Source organism: Stegodyphus dumicola, chromosome 5 (assembly GCF_044657685.1).
Source record: "Stegodyphus dumicola isolate Sdum_Otavi_A_Nest chromosome 5, ASM4465768v1".
Lineage (NCBI taxonomy): Eukaryota > Metazoa > Arthropoda > Arachnida > Araneae > Eresidae > Stegodyphus > Stegodyphus dumicola.
Window position 1 is genome coordinate 230,590,746 of NC_140772.1, and position 19,481 is coordinate 230,610,226.

At 30.1% G+C, this 19,481-nt stretch overlaps 2 protein-coding genes across 3 annotated transcripts in view; one reads left to right on the top strand and one right to left on the bottom strand.

Annotated features, from left to right (window-relative positions):
* Tbc1d8-9 (TBC1 domain family member 8/9) overlaps positions 1 to 19,481 on the top strand; it is a 126,715-nt gene that overhangs the window by 82,091 nt on the left and 25,143 nt on the right. For both annotated transcript variants that reach the window (XM_035356374.2, XM_085817763.1), the window contains 3 exons: positions 4,227 to 4,403; positions 8,814 to 8,921; positions 15,860 to 15,970. In XM_035356374.2, the coding sequence (XP_035212265.1) occupies positions 4,227 to 4,403; positions 8,814 to 8,921; positions 15,860 to 15,970 (396 nt within the window). The remainder of the gene's footprint in view (positions 1 to 4,226; positions 4,404 to 8,813; positions 8,922 to 15,859; positions 15,971 to 19,481) is intronic.
* Positions 13,983 to 19,481, bottom strand: part of LOC146997427 (uncharacterized) — an 80,100-nt gene continuing 74,601 nt past the window's right edge. The window contains exon 2 of the transcript XR_015041423.1: positions 13,983 to 14,359. The gene's annotated coding sequence lies outside the window, so the exon portion shown is untranslated. The remainder of the gene's footprint in view (positions 14,360 to 19,481) is intronic.

The following is a 19,481-nucleotide window of genomic DNA, read 5'->3' on the forward strand; positions in this document are numbered from 1 at the left end:
TCTTAAAGGTAATACATACAAACACAAACCATGACAATTTGTGTCAAAACGTCCGTCGTGAAATGCAAGGAGTGATGCCCCAATACTCTGGCAGCAACATATGCGAACATGCAGCACCATGTTTAACTGTGTCTACAAGTGGGGAAGATTACTTCCAGCAATCTTCGAATGCACTTTCATTTTTCAAACATAAAGGTATATCATGTAAAAATTTGGTTTCTTTTCCTATTATTATAAGATTTTTATCCCACTTTTCCCTGTGCCTCTTTTGAATGAGACACCATGTATATTAAGTATCTGAATACTAATACTGATGAAAATCATCTCTCAGAATACCGTTCAAAACCAGCTTTAAATTTAAATTTTCAAACCAAGCATTTATTTCAAATAGTTCTAGTTATTTGGTAGTTAATTCGGTGAATTATAACTAAGTAACTTACTTTTAGCTTTAAACAAATTCTAAAAACTTCCCAAGTTGGACAAAAATTGAGAAGAAATGAAGACAAACTATTTTTTTTTTCTTTTAAATTTTTCTTCAACACATACAGAAGAAAGATATATGTTGATAGGCAAACAATTATAAACCAACCTCATTTTTTAGTACAAGTTGCTGACATTTCAGTTCTGATAGCTATAGCCTTAAGAAAAACACTTTTTAAAAATTATTACGAATAAAACAAGCAATTTTCTTGCATATATCACAATAAATTCCCATTTGTCTTGAAAAACACATCCTTTTTTTTTTTAAATTGAATTCAACAAGATGAATTTTCATATGAAAGGGATATTCAGAAGTTATGCACAATTTCAAATCATTGATATTAGTATTGTTGTGTGTGTATGGATTCATAATAGATTGCATGCAGACAGGTCTGATGATAGGTTAAGAAAATTTATTTTATCAAAATAAACACTTCAGATTTCTGGAATTTTCTGCAGAAATACTCCTACAGGTGTCCACAGTATCACACAGTACAATCAGTAGTTACGCTTCAGACTACTAAGAAAGTTAAACACAAAGCAATGCAAAGTGCATCTAAAGAGAAAGCTAACTTATTTATATCTCGGTTCACACAAATCTCAACAACAAAGCAACTGAGAGCAGGTGCTCTCTATCTCTTAGGTCTTAAATAGTTTTCAAGTGTCCACCGATATATTTCTAGTACTTTCTGCTTCTCGAAATTACTGGAAAGCATGTGAGATTTGAATCATGGTTATAACTAACATGGTCAATTACTTTTATTCAATTTCAGTACATATTACAGTAATACAGGGACTGGGCCCAAATGGTTGCCAAATTTGGCGACAAAATAAGTTTCCAAAACAATTGTCAGCTTGCTGATATCTCACCAAATTATTGAGATACGCATTTATGTTAAATGCCCCTGTATTCTTACTTTTCCAGCATGACTTTCTCTTAAAAACTTGTTTTACGTTACATTGCACAGAAAAATGCAACAATTTCACTTTTAACTGCACTAAAATCGTCTATTTATATACAAAATTCATAACAGCGTAAAGTAGATCTAACAATAAGCACAAAGAAACAAGTTTTAGAAGTCAAACAATTTATATAGCTCTGTGAATTGCACAGCTATTCATCCAAGTAGCCAACTAGTAGTTGACTCAAACAGATTATCAGAAGTACCAACTCGATAGAAAAACCAGAAACACTATGTGAGGCATTAGCGCTTTCTGTGAATAGCGAGGATGTCAGCACCAGCGAAGTGCAGAGAAAAATAGCAAAACAGATCAGGTGGAATATGCTGAAAGATTTTAAAAAAATATTAATAAGATATGTGTGAGTAATGTATGTAAAAATATAGTTATTGTGTCATGTTACTGTGAATAAAAACATAAAAAAAATACAAGTTTATTTTATGAATGATGCCAAATAATGGACGGAAACCCACAGTCATGACCATCGCGGTCACAACAGATTGGTGTCAGAAAAGTGAAATAGAATAATAATGTCATAAGGTTAAAGAAATGAGAAACATCAAATTTTGTGTATCATGTAAAAGAAAGTATTAAACTTAACTTTGAATTGGACTTATCTTTGAATAAACTTACCTTTGAAGTATTCAAAGGCTTCTTCAGTTTTACATTATTTATGTTAAAATTTATAAAATGAAAACACTTATTAAAACCACAGGGTTTTTCAGAACACCAATTACTAAAACTGTAATTTAAAGTAGCTGATGATATAAAAAAATAATTGTGATGCTGAAAATTTGCTAGAAGATTCTTTAGCATTATTAATTAAAAAAAGTAAAAAAACTGTAAAATTTAGATGAAGAAATTGTATCTTTGATAGATGATGAAAAGAAACTTGAAATAGAAATTGAATGTTTTATGAATTATAAGGATAAACTAATTTTATGTGAATCTAGAATAAATAAATATTTGAAATCCAGTCTGGAACAACACAAAAAAGAAACTCAGATATAAGGTCAACTGACTACAAGAGATAATTCAATCAAATTATCAAGTTCGCCTTCCTAAATTATAGATTTCTAAATTTTATGGTGACATCAGTCAATGGATGCACTTTTGAGGCTCAAATCAATTTAATGATCTCCTATGACTTCTTGTCCATTGATATTCATACCTTGCCTTAAACTACAGAGAACATACATCTAGTTTTTTTTTTTTTTTTTTTTTTTTTTTTCAACATCTGTATCCTTTGTATGATGTTTTCTTTTGGATGTTGTAGAATCTCTTTGTGAAGTACCAGCCCATTTCTTATGCAGATGATTTTCTTGTTGTAGACAACATGCCATGGTAGATGCTGGTGCATCAGTTATACCAGTTATATCAGCAAGGCTGTGATGGTTTGTATTCAACACATGGCTTTTAACGTTATACAGCAAAGCAGTTTTACTGGAAAGTTTAAAATCATTTCTTTGCATTTTGGCAATGATTTAAAAATTAAAATTGACACTGTAAATCAAAGATTTCGTACCCTTTACTTGACTTGACCCCTTTTAAAAGAATGGTTTTATTCGCCGACCCTCTTGTATGTCTTCTTTTACATTTTTCTTACAGCTTCAGACATGATCATAATACAAATAACTGGACATAAATAACTAAAAGATAACAATTAAACTAAAAATTTGAAAGTTTTGGGGAAAAATGGTTTATTAAATATGTATTTTATTGTCACAGATTCTAACTGTGCAGAAATTTGATTTTAATATCTGAAATTAAGCCTTGAGTTACTGGAATTGAGTTTTGAAGTGCCTGATTCCTATGAAAGCATAGTCAGGAATGGCAAAAACAAATAAATAAATAAAACAATAAATAATGAGAAATTAAAATTAAATAAAATATGAAAATAATTAATAAGCAAATAAGTTTAAACTAATGGCAGAGAGTAAAAAGTAAATGAAAAGACAAAACCGATATTAATTATATTTAATATAGCATTAAGACAAGTAAAGATAGCAAGACATGATAATTAAAGATGAACTATTTTCAATCAGCATTTCAGTTCCCTTGAGACTCTCTATGCTTTTTTATTTAGATAATTTGTGAAAAATATTTTATCTTCAAATTCTTAAGCCAATTAATATATGTGTACACAAACATTTACTGAAAAATATTTGTTTTCATTTTCACAAATGAAAAATATCTTTATGTACTTAAAAATTTGTCAGTGCACCCAGAAGTAGAGAAGCTAAAAAGGGCAGAGGGAAAAAAAGTTTGGATTTAGTAATTTCGCTCCCCTGAAAAGAAAATACCCATATCTAATATAGGTGCTGTCTGTCTATGAGAAGAATAGTCCAGCCACAGTGTCTGGTGGGTGGCAGTTGCTATAGCAACAGGTCTAGTATATTTCAAATAAGGATGAACCAAGGGTTGCCAATTTATCTTTAAATGTGCCAAGATGCAAATTGTAAAGTAAATCTTCAAGACACCCCTTCAGAAAATGGGTCAAGTCTCGTGTCTGCAGCAACAGACAGCTGCAGACTAACTGGCGAGAGCTTTTCTTATGGTAGACAGACAATAATAATTACTTAGTAAATGAAATTGCCTAAAATTAATTGCAGTATCATCCTAGTGTCATTATGTAAATGGATCTTTTATTTAAATATTGCTCTATGAATTTATTGTAATTTATTTTTATTAAATTTTAGTGACGTATACTGTTCATGATTAGCATAATATACATTTTTAAAAGTTTGCTGCAATTATTAGTTGCTATCTTTTCCCTCTCCTTTCAGGTTGTGTTCCAAATTGCTTTAAAAGTATTAGAGGCTAACAGGCTGGATCTTTTAGCCTCTAATGATGATGGGGAAGCTATGACTGTTTTGAGTGATTATTTGAGTAGTGTTGTTAATACTGATGAAAATTCATCCTTTATATCGTATCAGAATTATGTGCCTGGATGTGTCAAAAGAGTAAGATTGTGTATTATTATTATTCAAAAGGCAGTTTTGTGTTCATTGATAGTATATGATTTATTATTAAAAAAATCACATCTATATTCAGTTAAACCATAAAAATGTATTTTTCTTCTGCATTAGCAAAACCACATGTCTAAAGCAACAAAAACTGCTATGTGAGGATATCATATTCCAAATTATTAATAAAAAGTTTTACATATAAAGCTGAAATTCAGAATTTCCTTCTGTCATCAACTGCTATGATCTAGTCTTTAAGAAGGAATTTTCAATAATTCGATTTCATATTTTGAAACACACCTTTATCTATAAGACACTTAAGACATTGGTACCAATTATGTAAGTTCATATAATTTTGAAATTTGCTACATTTTTGTGAACCATGCCATTTCCCGTAATAAACACCAAACTCTTTGATTAGTTTCATAATGCAAAGGAGCAGTCTAGCATTTTTAAAGCAATGTGGTATTTTGAATTTTCCGATCAAAAATCAAGTTTCTCAAAAACCATCTACAAGTGTTAATTATGTTAACAGCAGTGTAATCCATAATCATTAACGTGCACTATTTTGCCATCAGCATACATCTCATTTTTGAATAAAGGTTTTTGTTTTCTCCTAAGGTAGAACAGGTTAAACAAAGTCAAATTTCTGTTCCTTGGAGAAGGTATATAAAAAGTTTTCTAATTATAAATTATTGGTTTATTACATTGCAGCTTTAGCATAGGTCATAGGTTTTTTTTAATTTACTTTAATTAAGAATTTATATTCTAACTAAATGGTAGCTTTAAAGCCTATTTTAGTACCAGCCTACTCTCAATATAATATCTCCAAGAAAATTTCAAAAGTTTAATTGCCAGTTTAAGGCTAAACTTTCTTAAATAGAGAACACTTTTTATGATAACCCTTCTTACATTCCATCACAGAATACAATTGCATTTCCAGTCATTTTGTTTTAAGTTTTAGCAGGCATGTAAGTTAATTTTAATTTTCTTCATGCGTGTCATCTTTATAGAGAACTACTTTTTTTAATTTTAGGATTTTGTCATTGTGATCTTTTGAATTTGAATTGCTTTTTAATGTTAAAAATGTTTACTTTCGTTTTTAACTTTGAATTCGTGTTTGAAAATGAAAGGGTTAGAGATATATCTTCTAAAGTGAGCATCCCATTTAGTTGTATTCTTAGTGAACAACTTTAATTAAAAATATTATTTACTAGTTTATTTTGTTTATGACAATTCTTTTGACTTAAATGGATTAATATCTTTATTTATTTATTTATTTATTTATTTTTAGTACTGTTCATAACTTATTATTTGGCTCTTGCAGAAATGTTATTTAATGCTCTCTTGGAAGAAAGAAGAAACACTCTCACTTTATTTAGTTGTTGTTAATTAATTGTAGATTGGTTTATCCTCTTGATAAGTTGTATAATCTGCAGTCAATGACAATAACTACTTTTTCAATACTGTAAATTTTTACTTTTGATTTTGGTATTTTTGCATTTAAGGATTTTTCTTTACAAATTTTTATGTTTTTAAAGCAATAAAGGTGTAGATAATACTAATTTAAATTACTAATTAAAAAGCTGAATAAAATTTCTTTAAGAATTCATGGTTTTAATTGGATTTCTGTTCCTTGGAGATGGAATAAAAAGTTTTCTAATTATAAATTATTGGTATATATATCATATTCAAATCATGACCTAGTAGAAAGAAAGTAGAGCAAAAAGAATTAGTATAAAAAAGTAAAAAACAGTGAAAGCACACTCTTTGACTAAATACAATTTCACCATCTATAATAATCCATGTTTTTTTTTCTTCCCCCCCCCAAAAAAAATAAAGATCAAAAGAGGATGCAGAGTGAACAAAATGAGTTAAAAACCAAATTTAACATCAAATATTTTTAATCTGATAATAAATAAACTGAATAGCAAAACCTTGTTAAGAATATAAAAAATCATCTTTGCCTTAAAAAACAGGAAGATTAAAACGCTTAATATTTAAATTGGTGAGTGATCCAAATAAAGGGAATAGTGAATTTGAAAACAGAACAACAATTGATAATAGGATAACAAAATTTTCAATTGGAAGAAAATTTTCCTATTGACCTTATAATGGCATTTAATTGTAGTTTTATATAAAAAAACATTCATTATGTGGAGTAAAATTGTATATGAATAATTTTTATTTGAATTCTAAATAACCTCCAAAGGCTATCATGAATGGAATTTTTCCTCTAGCAAATTTAGATTTTATATTGGTGAAAAACTTGGCTAGCGACACTAAAGTTTTGGGCATTTAAAAAAAACAGTTGTAATAATGATAATGTTATTATAAAGTAAATTAGGTAACTAGATTTTTACTATACATGTGATGTTTAAAGTTTTGATTTTATATGAAGAACTGAATAAAAATTATTGATTATTCATTAAACTGGTTTGGTAGATTTGTAGATATTTTGTTTCACAACTGGTATATTAGTTGTATTCTTAGAAGTTTGTACTTTAATACAAATAACCAGTTCACAACTGGTTATTTGAATTCTCAGTATTATCTACTCAGTTTTGAATGTAGAGATAAGCAGTAATTTCTCCTTAACTCTTTTTAATTTAACTCTGAAATCGTAAATCATGACATAAATAGTCTTTGATTGATTAGCTTCATAAAATACAGTTATTAATAACAGTGTTAAAGGTAATGTATTGTGATAAAGTATGAAGCAGATATCTCCACATTTTCTTTCGTTTTGCGCCTTTTCTTACATAGTTATCAAGACAGTAGTTTTAAAATTATTTGTGAAATGTGCAAAGAGCTAGTATTTTTAGAAAAAGTTAATATTTATTTAAAAAGTAATTATTGTTATGGAGCTGTGTAAACTGTGAAAAGAAGAGGGGGAAGGGACACTTCTTTATCTCCCATTCTGCTGGGCCAATTGACGAAATTCAGCTTACGTTTTTCATGCCTCAAAAGTGAAAAATTTTAGATCCTCAATGTTAATTGAATTTGATATATATTTATTCATATTTCTCTCTCTTTTTTTTTTTTTTTTTTTTTTTTTTTTTTTTATTAAACATGATTCTTACTTTCACATTTCGAAATTTAAGTTCATTCCAAATAAAATTCGCCCATTTTTTACGATTTATTTTTAAAATTTGTATTTTTAAATATATTTTTTTTAAATTTTTCGAAAAAATTTTGAGTTATATCCTATAGATTTTTTACCATCATCTTAAAGTAGATGTATTTCTAAGCACATCTGCAAAAAATTAAAGTTTTTTATTCAAAACTTACTAAGATATACGTGAATTTACATTATGGCACGTTTTTGAAATTTGGCATATTCGTTATAAGCGATAATAACGTCAAAATGTGGTTTATGCACTTTGTTGAAATTATTTAAAAGTATGAACAGTGACTTTTTTATTTCTGCTTGTGTGCAGTGAAAAAAAGGAAATAAAAATAGGTTGCTGTATATTAAGAAGTTCACCAAGTAAATTATTTTTGGTGCAAACTGAAAAAAATGAACCAAGATAAAATTTTTGAATTTCTCCATAAATTTCGTACCAAATTTTTAAAAATTTAATATTTAAGCATAATTTGAGTCGTACAATCGAAATATGGAAAAAATTGTCATGTAATTTGAGAAAAAGTCCGATTTTGTGTCAAAATACCTATATTAAAACAATGCTGTATATATATCTAATATATATCCTAAGTTTTAAGTTGCACTTTCAAGACCATGAAAAATGCAATTTGAATTTCATCAATCGGCCCAGTAGAATGGGAGATATAGAATTGTCCCCCCCTTTTTTTTGCTCAGTGTACATAGCTACAGTATGTTATAGCTAGCAAATGAAGAATTAAAAGCTCCATATTACAGATTTTAAATGTAGTACTTGTATTTTTCTGAACATTATTCTTTTAGTCAACATTAAGATAGGAATATACCTGTATTTTAAAAGCTATTTGTAAATACATATTTTACATGTGGATGAGCAAAGTTTGCTTCTTTATGCAATTATTACATTATAAAATGAAAAAACTTCTTTATGCAATTGTTACATATCAAATGAAAAACCAAACGTTACAGATTGGAAGTAATGTATATCAGAAAATAATAAATTACATTTATTTATAAATTAATGACAGTCTGCTGATGAGTTACGTATCTCAGAAAACAGTAAATACAGTTTATTTATAAATTATGTATGTCTCATTTTAGTAACAGTTTAAGAATATTTTTTGTAATTTTTGAACTGTGTTATACATTGTCATTATTTCACTTTCCTTTGATAGTTAAAAACTTGAGGAGGAATATCATTTTCTTTTCTAGCTTTTAAATTTTATTTAAATCAGACAGAGTTAGAAATCATTAATTCTTTCGATTTATTTCCTTTTTTATTGCAGAGGATTCATGTAAGAAAACTCATAAAAGATGCATATGCTCATTATGGTTTTATTACAAATAATATAATCGAACAGTTAAGAATGAAACAAAGGCTGAGGGTTGTACAAGTAAGTTGCCTAAACTTTTTCAAGTATTATTATACTTATTTGACTATTAAAAGTGCTTTTTGAGTGAAGTTCAGATTTATTTTGGATGGTGCAAGCATTTAATATTCATTTATCCTCTGAGGGTAAATAAGAAGTAATGAGTAAGTAATGAGGAAAAAGTAAAGGGACATATTTTGTAAAATAATCAGAGTTAGTCTAGAAAATTCATTTATTTTAAATTATTTTTAAAAACTAAAAATTGTAATTATTTCAAAAAAAGAAATGGTATTTTTAATACTGTTAATACAATACAATTCTTAATTGTATTTATAAATATTAAAATAAGCATTTTTATTAATGGAATGCTTACATTTGTACAATATTTTGTGTGTACATGAAACATTGGTGTACTTGCCGCACCGATGGTATAGTGATTAAGGGAGCTGATTGCGATACCAAAGGGCCCGGGGTCAAATCCCGGAGAAGACATGGATGTAAAATTGTCTGTTCCTTCGTAGGAGGTAATGGTGGCCACCTATTAGGTGCCTCTACAATTAAATGGCCACCACATCTGGCCTTAGCAGTGAATAATGCCATTATAGGCAAGTGCCCACCATTGGAGGGGGTCATGCATCAGTTTTCAAGTAAGTATGATCAGAAATTATTTTCTTTTCATAATCATCAAGGAAATATTTATATCAGGAGAGAAGAGAAGTACTGGTGCTTTAAAATTTATTAAATGTGTTATATATCTAACTGTAAAGCAGAAATAATAATTTTTCTTTATATTAATTTTTAGATAGATGTATGCATTTCATTTAATGAGAAATTAGAATTTGATTTTAATTAAAGTTTTTAAAATCATCAGCTATAGAAATACATGCTAATTCATGTAGAAACAGCCTGTAGTTTTGACTTCCTCACTTTTCTGAAAGTAATGTCAGAACAAGGCCACGAATCCTATCATGAGAAAAAGCTGTGTCTGTAATTGACATTAGGGACTTTATAGATGACAATACCATTTTGCACAATTCAATGTCAAATTTAGAAGAGAATCTTCCAGTCCAAGTGTCTGTCACCCCTCCTCTTTTACCATCAATCCACTTGAGAGAACATATGGTTTTTCATATATTTTAAGTGCTGCCATGCTACAGAGACACTATACACTTACAAATATGAAAGCCTTTTCCGGAATTGTGTTAAAAGAACTCAATATTATTTTTAAGATAATTAATATAGTACGAAGTCCGAGATCCGGACTCGTCGGGACTTAGGCAATTCCAGATTTGGGATTTTTCCAGATATTAGATCATCAGTTAAATCTAGTGAGATGGCATGTAGAAATTATAAAATTAAAAATATGAAATAATGAAGTATTTATGATCTAAAGGGTATCAAAATTTACCAAAAAAAAAAGCTTAATAATTATTTATTTACTTTATTAAACATTTCTCTGAATGTAAATTGTTTCAATTGCTTTATTTTTTGTGCTAATACTTTCTCTTCAATTCTAAATATGGATAGCTGCCCATAAATTATGCTAAGTATTTTTTAAAGTATCTGGAGGCAAATCCTCCCACCAATCTTGCACTGCTCCACACAGCAGACTAAAATATTTTTTAAATTTTTGAAACGTCTTGCCAATATTCAAGTAATTTAACATGGATTTTTAAAATGCGACTTTATATTTGCACTTCAGTGCACGTACTATTCTGGTATCCATAGGCTGAATGAAGGACTTGGAGGAATGAATAACATGAATACATTATCTTTCATTAAAACTTTAAATGAAATATGAGCCGAATAGTTATCTACAGTCAGGACAATTTTTGTGTCATCAGGTAAACCAGCCGAATTCAAATTTTGCCGAGTCTTGGGTATGAAATGATTTTCAAACTAATCATACATTAATTGTGTCATCTGTGCTCTTTTATTTGCATGATATATAACGGGAAAATCTTTACTCTTTTAAATGCTGCAGGTTGCGTATTTTTCCGATTACGAAAAGTTGACACTTGTGCGTTCTTGCAGCATTTGCGCCTGCTAAAATTACTAATCTAGCTTTGAAATCTTTGACACCAATTGGAGTCTTTTCTATAGAGGTTGCCAAGGTACTTTGTGGTACATATTGCCAGAAAAGACTAGTTTCCTCCACGTTGTAAATTTGTCCTGGAGATAATCATTTTCAAGTCATTTTCAACTGAAATTTTTAGTTGCATTACACCATAGAGATTTTAAAATTTGGTTAACCAGTCTATTGAATATGTGCACTCAGTTTTGAAGTTCATTTCTTCATGAAATATTTTGGCTTGGGCCATTAGCATTGGACCCGTCAATGGCACGCCCTCACTGCCTTTATGTCTGACCATTCGATCATCACTTTGTCATGATTGTCCCTTTTAGCATAGCAAATAATTTTTCTGTTATTCATTGTGAGTGGGGTGTCGGAATCTACAAAAATTCATAAGTTCCTTTTTCTGTTATGTCATATACAGTTGACTTTCCAATGATTCCTTGCATAATTTTGAGATGGATATACCTTTATCCATTTTTTGCAGGAATTCCACTTTTTGTGTAATGGACATCAAAAATCAAATGTGCATGCCTAAAGCATAAAAAAAAATTCCTAAAAAAATTTTTGGTGGTGGTCCGTATTTTAGATAATTCTGGATATTGGACGTCTGGATCTCAGATTTTGCACTGTGCTTTATAATATTATTTATTGAAATGCATAGAGTAGAAAGAATTATTTATGTCATTTTCTTATTCTTGAAGAATAATAACTTACTTCAGGGGAATCTTCATGTTATTCAAGCACTACAGTGAGCTATTTCAGAAAATGATTTCTTTAGTTGAAAAAGATGTACATATATTAAAAAGGCCTCTTGTAATTATTTACTGGCTCGATAATGTTTTAGTGTCATTAAATAAAGTGCTTTTAATAATTCGTGTTCATTTATGCTAAAATGTTCATTTAAGTGCATCCTCCAAGTTTGAATTTGTCTTAATATTTATTGTATCCTGTAGCTTTAAGAATTTATGTTCATTTATGTTAAGAAGTTCATTTAAGTATATTTTTTTTTAAAGTTTTAATATGGTCTAGTGCTTATTATGCTTGCAAACAGTTTTTTACTGCAGTTAAATTTTGAAGCTTTCATATTTACCTTATTAGTTCCACACCCACCTTAGGTATGAAGGTGTGATGTTTTAATCTCTTTGTTAATATGCTGAAGTGCCATTGAATTAGGAATAGCAAGTCTGTAACAAGCTGGGCCTCCTATAGCTTTTATAATGGCTGCCACATGAACGAGTCATAGATTCAGTAAGTTTGTGGAAGCATTCTACAGGAACGACTTGCCAAACATTGGCTAGAGCTGTCTATAATTCAGGAAGGTTTCTAGCTGTCTATAATTCAGGAATTGCTAGAGTTGTATGATGTGATTTCACACCTCTCTCCATAACATCTGAAAGGTGTGCAGTAGGATTTAAGTCAAGGCTTCTAGGTAGACAGTTTGGCAAAGATGTCAGTTGAATGCTTATGCTGGTTGGACATGTGAAAGGTGCAATGTTCTTGCTAGAATATTCCATTTCCATGTGAATGACAGTTGTGTGTATCAGTTGTAAGCATGCTATAGAACAGGGAAACCCAAACTATTTTGGACAAGTGACCCCTTTTCCAAAATGAACTGTTACCTCAGACGCCCATGGCCAAATTACCTACTTTTAAGATCAACCCCCTTATTCTTAATGATCCACTAACTTAAAACAGCTGCTACAGAGTGTTATTTTTCATTCTGACTTAGGTCAATAGAAGAAGACAGAGTGAGAATTAGCAATGCTTTAAGTTAGCAGACTAATTATGAATAAGGGGGCTTATCTTTAGTTTTTTCCTATTGATACAAAATACCTAGGTACTAAAGTACCAATTGGGAAACTTTGCACTTAGTGAGTAAAGTTGACTTCATTTTCTCATCAAAATTTAACAAAATAAAAAGACATGCAATTCAGTAAATATCAAGTTTAATTTATAATTATTATTACAAATTAAGTACTTAAAGAATCTTAAGTAGGTAGGAAATTATATTTAAAAAAGTATTAATTCACAAAGAGAAAATAAAACATTCAGTATGATGGATGAACCTGGTAACTATCTGAGTTGCAGCCTTAAATCTCCACTTTGGTTGACTTTCAAACGGTTTCTTTGTTTCGTCAAAATGTTTGTTACCACACTGAAGCTTTTTTCAACTAGGTGTGATGATGGAAAAGCGATAAGTCACACAGTGAATGACCAGTACATCAGGCAGTTGTCACTTTAAGTGAGCTATAAAACCACGATGACTACCAACCATAGACGGTGCACCATCAGTCGTAACAGAAACAATGTTTTTCCATGGAATAGCTTTGTCAGTAAAAAAATGTTCCACGGCCTGAAAAATCCATTCTCCTTTGGTATCAGTCTCTAAATATGTAGCAAAAAGCAGTTCTTGGCACATATTTTCATCTTTGATGAATCGAACATATCCTAACAACAGAGCTTCATTGCCAGGTAATGTAGACTCGTCCAACTGGAGAGAGAATCTGTTGGTCTGTAAGGACTTGCATAAAATGTTTTCCACATCGCGTCCCATCTCGTCTATGCGTCTCTGAACGGTGTTATTGCTCAAAGGTATTCTCTTTAAAATATCATGTGCGGGTTTGTGCAATACATTGTTAAGGACCTCCGCAGTGTCTGGTAAGAGATAAGCTGCTCTCCAATTGTGTGGGGTTTCCCCGACTTCGCTATTAGTAAAGATATATTATAGGATGCTCGTAAACCATCTTCGTCTTTAATAGATGATGACGCAAACATCGATCTTATGGATGGCCTTTTGTCTAGTTTTTCTTTAAGTGCTTGAAAAAATGACAAGGGCTTACTTTTTTTGTCAGCATGTACTCTTGTCATCCATTTTTGAAGACTTCATGGCATCGTTACTGAATACTTTTTCACATACGAGACACATCGGCAAGTGTTGATGTGATGGAGATGCAATAAATCCGAACTTCAAGTAGTCCAAACTGTATTGTCTGCATTTTTTTTTTCGTGTCCGCCATCATAAAACTCTCAGTAATCAGTCACTTTACTTCACTTAATTAGCTATGTAATAACTTTTAATCTCTTGAAATAAATGAGTACTTATATGAGTTATTACCGTTCAAGCTCCAACGAATTTCAAAACGCAAATTAACTTTCAACCTAAGTGCAAGCTCGTTAAATAGTAAAATATCAGGAACATGTTTGGACTTGATCATGAATTCGTTCTTGTTAAATCGCATAAGCATCAAATAGAGAGCAAGTCAAAACGCACCTGAAAGACGTACGCTCGAACTCATTATCTTGCACAAACTTGTCCACACAGACTTGCCGAGTTCTTCATCTTGTACGAACTTGAGGCTTTACATTACTACAACAATGCTGTTTCCTACAAAAATATTAATTATTATTAGTACACGTAACACAACATAAACAATACAGTACCTACCTATCTTGAAAGTTTTAAATAAGAACTTGTGTTAATTTAATAGGGGGTCGATTTTTAGACCTCGTCGACCCCCAAAATCAGTTTTCATTTATGTTGACCCCTAGGAAACCGATATCGACCACTTTGGGAATCCCGGCTATAAAATATATTGCCTAGATTTCTTCCAGTATAAACTTATGTAAACAATCATGGCAAATAAGTAAACTTGATTTATGAATTTTTAATATTGAATGTTTCCCTTGTAGTGGTTTTATTTTGCTTAAAAAAGGGGGGAATATCAAAACATGCTTGAAAATATTGTACATTTACTATACTAAAGACAAATGGAAATGGAAATCTTTAATTTGGATGGGGGATTCTTGTCATTAAATGTCTAATTTTTGTCCTCTGTTTTATAACTTGTTTGAAAAATAAATATATAATTTTTTGAAATATTGATCTGACATTTTTACATTTGCTTTTAAAAAAAAGCAAACTTCAGATTTTTTAATATACTGATTTAGCAGGCCAAAATAGAGGCTTTGGAATATACTAAAATTAACTGTATATAATATAATTATGCTATGCTCTACGATTTGGTTTTATGTGATTATGGCAAAGCCTCGAGGGCTATCTGCCTAGGGAAAGGATGCCTTCTTGGAGAAGTTTCTGAGGGAAACTGGATCGTATACACATTTAACATGACAAAAACCATGAAAGCACCCATGCAGCCAGCCCTTTCATGGAATTTGAACATCGGACTGAACTACCAGTGTTCAACGACTTTACCGCTTGGCCACTGGTAGGCCTATATTCTGCGAATTATGTTTCTTAAAATGAATTAAATAATAGTGTGGTGATTGATGCGTTTTAGAAGTAATTGTATTAATCAAATGTTAGTGTGGAGTTAAAAGAATTGAAAAGTGGGTGAACATTTCTATTGATTGATTTTAGGAAAGGATCTTAGTATCAGTAACTTGCATGTGCTATAAGAGTGAGAGAGTTATTATGCTTGCCATTTAATATTAATTTTTAAAATTGTTTTATGTATAGGAAAAAGAGCTGCTTTAAAAAAATACTGGCTAGACTCAAATAAAATCTCAAATCACGTTTATGATTCTGGAATATTCCATCCCCATAATATTTGGACATCATAAGCATAAAAACCAGTGAATGAAATTTCTTGAAACAGATAAGACATGATACAGTTTTTACTCTAAATATGGAAGTAGAAATTCTACATAGTGTTACAAAATGGCATAGCAATGTTTCTTTTTTGTTTTGTTTTTGTGTATGAATATATTATAAAAAATACTATTTTTTTTGGTAAGTATGTTATACATATGGTGTTATTGCATATTTATTTTCAGTTATATTATTTGTATTTTAGTTGCAGATAAATATTACTTTGTGTTATATTGCCATGTAAAGTAAATTAATATCTTTTAAAACTATATCTAGGAACTGGAAGACACAAACCGCCGAAATATTGTTCGAAGTGTTTTTTATGATGATCTAGTCAAATCAGTTTTCTCACAGCAAGAAGTAGATGATGTGTATACTTTTATAAAGGTAGCTTGAGATGTATTTTTTAATATTTCATATCCTTTCATCTTCATTAATTGGTCTAAATAATTATTTAAAAGTGCATGTAATTTAATATTTATTTTATTGATTTCATTTTGAGGATTTAAAAAGTAAGTATCAGATTTCTTATAAATAAAATTTTACTATTGTTTAAAATTATTTTTAAATGGTTAATACTGTAAAATTAAAACTGTATAATACTGCTTTTTTTACTTAAAAAAAAAAAAAAAAGGTAATAAAATTTCTTAATATTGTAAAAAATTAACTTTTAAAAGTGTAAATATTTTCTTACGGGAAAAAAAAATTAATTTTTACTGATGTAAAAAATTGACTTTTAAAAATTTATATAATGGAATAATATTTTGCATATTAACAAAATTATTTGATTGGACTAAATTTTCTGACTCTTGGTTTTGCAATCGTATTTTGCATTAAAAAATATGATCAGATGAGCAAAGTATAAGAGTAACACAAAAAGAGAATTACAAAGTAAAATTATATATATATGCGTGTGTGTGTGTAAGAAAAATAAAGAATTTGTAAAGGATGAAATTAGCAGCGCAAATTAATTTCCTTTCTCTATTCTAAAAATAGCAATCTCTCTGCACTGCTTCATTTTGAGATTAATCCATATCATATGACTCTTACATAATTCTGTTGATGTAAATGGAACTAAAATTCTAATAGCCAATAGTAATTTTACAGCAGTATTAACTATCCAATCAAAATTTTTCGAGAGCCAAAACTAAATCCGTCTGAATAAAGGTTTTACTCTGAATATAGTGCACTTCTTTCTACACTTTGGCCTAGCTGGACTGCAGTCTGTCTGCTTCTTCTTTCTTACTGCAAATTTATCAAAAATGTAAACTCTTGAAATAGGCATAAATAAGGTGCCAACTTGTTTGTGGCCACAACTTGTTTGCTGAAATTAAAGGTGACTTAAATCTGCCTCGACTGCCAAATTTCTTATTCATTGTGGATTGACATTTCAACATCTTTACGCCATCAAAATTCCTGCTGTCTATTACGTCTAAGTTTGTTTCTATTGCATGTCTGTCTTCAAGTGTCATCTTTCTAACTATGCAGTAAAGCCTCTTCAAGTTATAATGCAGAGAACCATCGTCAATCCGTTCCAACTTTCTTTCACCAGATTATCTTATTACATATTTATATTTCTTTTTAATTTAAGGTTAGCAGTAATATATGAAAAAATATTGGGTAGGCAATGACTTCAGAATATATAGGGTATTTATTAGACAAAATTTAAATTAGACAAAATTCATCCTTAGTTTTGCATGAATTTAAAATGAAAAGGTCTCATTTTATTTTGATATGCAGTGTTACCTTGGCATATGTCATTAATCTGTTCCAGATCCTTGGATGTATACCAAATGAACTTTTCTGATAAGAAGTAAAGAGAAAATAATTAATCCATTCTTAAACCCTATTGTTAATCTTATTATACTGTTTAACACTAAAATACAAATGCAGTAGGTGAAATATGTACTGAACGCAAATGAAGCACTGTACATGATACTGTACACAAATGCTTTCTGCTATCCATATCAAAAGTGCTTTTTCAAAAAGTCTAACGCCAGGGGTCCCCAACCTTTTTGTCCTTAAGAGCACATCCTAGAATATCTGTTCGATGGCAGGCACAATTTACTTTTTCAAGGTGGACTTATAGCTGGTTTTATGTGCATGTGAAAAAAAAAGATCAATCCCATTTTGCTTTGTTCTTGTATCGGTGTTGAATGTAATTTCTATTTCATTAAAAATGAGAAAACTTTCACATAGAATTTTACTGAAAACTAAAAAATTTTTATTGTGATCACACAGTGGGGGGCACACATTAAACGATTGGCAGACGCCATTGTGCCCGCAGGTATAGGGTTGTGAGCCCTTAGTCTAATGTCTGATCTTTATTTGGTAATCGATTTCACCCCCTTCGCAACGTTGGTCAATTTTAGTAGCATGCATACCATACGTAAATGATTTTCTGCTCCACAGATCAAAAGTGATTTTTTTCAAAGTGCTGTTGCATATCTGACCTTTGTTTGGTAATTGATTTCACTTCCTTTGCAATGTTAATCAATTTAAAAGCGTCTTTGTTTTTCACGATCATGGGCACCATTTTACTTGCCATGTGATATGAAGTAGTCAAGTCCTGGATGGGCATGCCATCTCTGTGCTTTTCAACAATCTCCTTTTCACCTCCATGGTGATCCTAATAATTTTCTTCATTGCTTGACTCTTCTCATTAATTTTCTTAAAACCATTTGTTACTAAATATGCAAAAATTGACACAAAAAAGTGCAAAATCACTTGAAAATTCAGTTATAATGTGAGTTGTTTACTGAATAGTACAGGTGCACTTCATCTGATGGCCAGTCTTTGTATTATCTTGAAAGAGATAAACAAGTGTAGTTGTTGCAGTCATGAATCATCAAACTTAAGTCATATTCCAAACAAGTATCATATACCAAACAAAAATATTTTGTCCATATAGGACGTATACCATATTGGACCTATTTCAAAGTGGATGTACCCCGAGACAGCACTGTACTATGTACATTCAAGTTGCATCTCAAAATACATGTGAGCCTGTACATTTAAGTTGCATCTCAAAATACATGTGAGCCTGTACATTTGAAGTTAGAAAGAAACTGAAGTTAAATTTTACCTTCAGTATTAAAAGTTTAGCAAGCTGAAATTAGCATGTATCTCTTACATCTGTTTAGTAAACATAACTATTTTCATTGATATCTTTATCAAGGATTAAATGTAGTTTGTTCATTTCATGTTACACATAGGGGTAAAGCAATAAAAAACAGTCTAATCAGATTCAAATCTATCTACAGAAATCAGTCACCTGTAGGTATAATGATAAGTAGGTTTTCTGCACTAAGCATAGATATATATATATATACAGTACAAAGTCCGAAATCCGAACTCGTCGGGACTTCGGTGATTTCAGATTTGGGATTTTTCCGGATATTAGATCATCAGTTTAAATCTAATAAGATGGCATGTAGAAATTATAAAATTAAAAATATGAAATCGTGATTTATGAAATATGAAGTATTTATGATTTGAATAATTATTTATGATTTATGAAATATTTATGTATGAAGGGCATCAAAATTTACAAAAAAAAAAAAGCTTAATATTTATTTGTTTACCTTATTAAGCATTTCTTTCAATGCAAGTTGTTTAAGTTGCTTCGTTTTTTTGTGCTAATACTTTCTCTTTAATTCTGTAGACAGACATAATCTCTTGTTTAGTTACATTGTTGAAGTCCTGTAATTGCTGTTTCAAGAATTCCGACTAACTTGTCAATCAAAATTTTCTCGTTTTCAGTAACTTCTCTGTCATTTTCTTCACTATCGGTAGTGATATTTTCTGGATCTAGAACCATACTACAGATTTCGCCATTCATTAATTGATTGAGATAGAGAAGCATTGTCATCACAATGAAAAACTTCTTTTATATCAT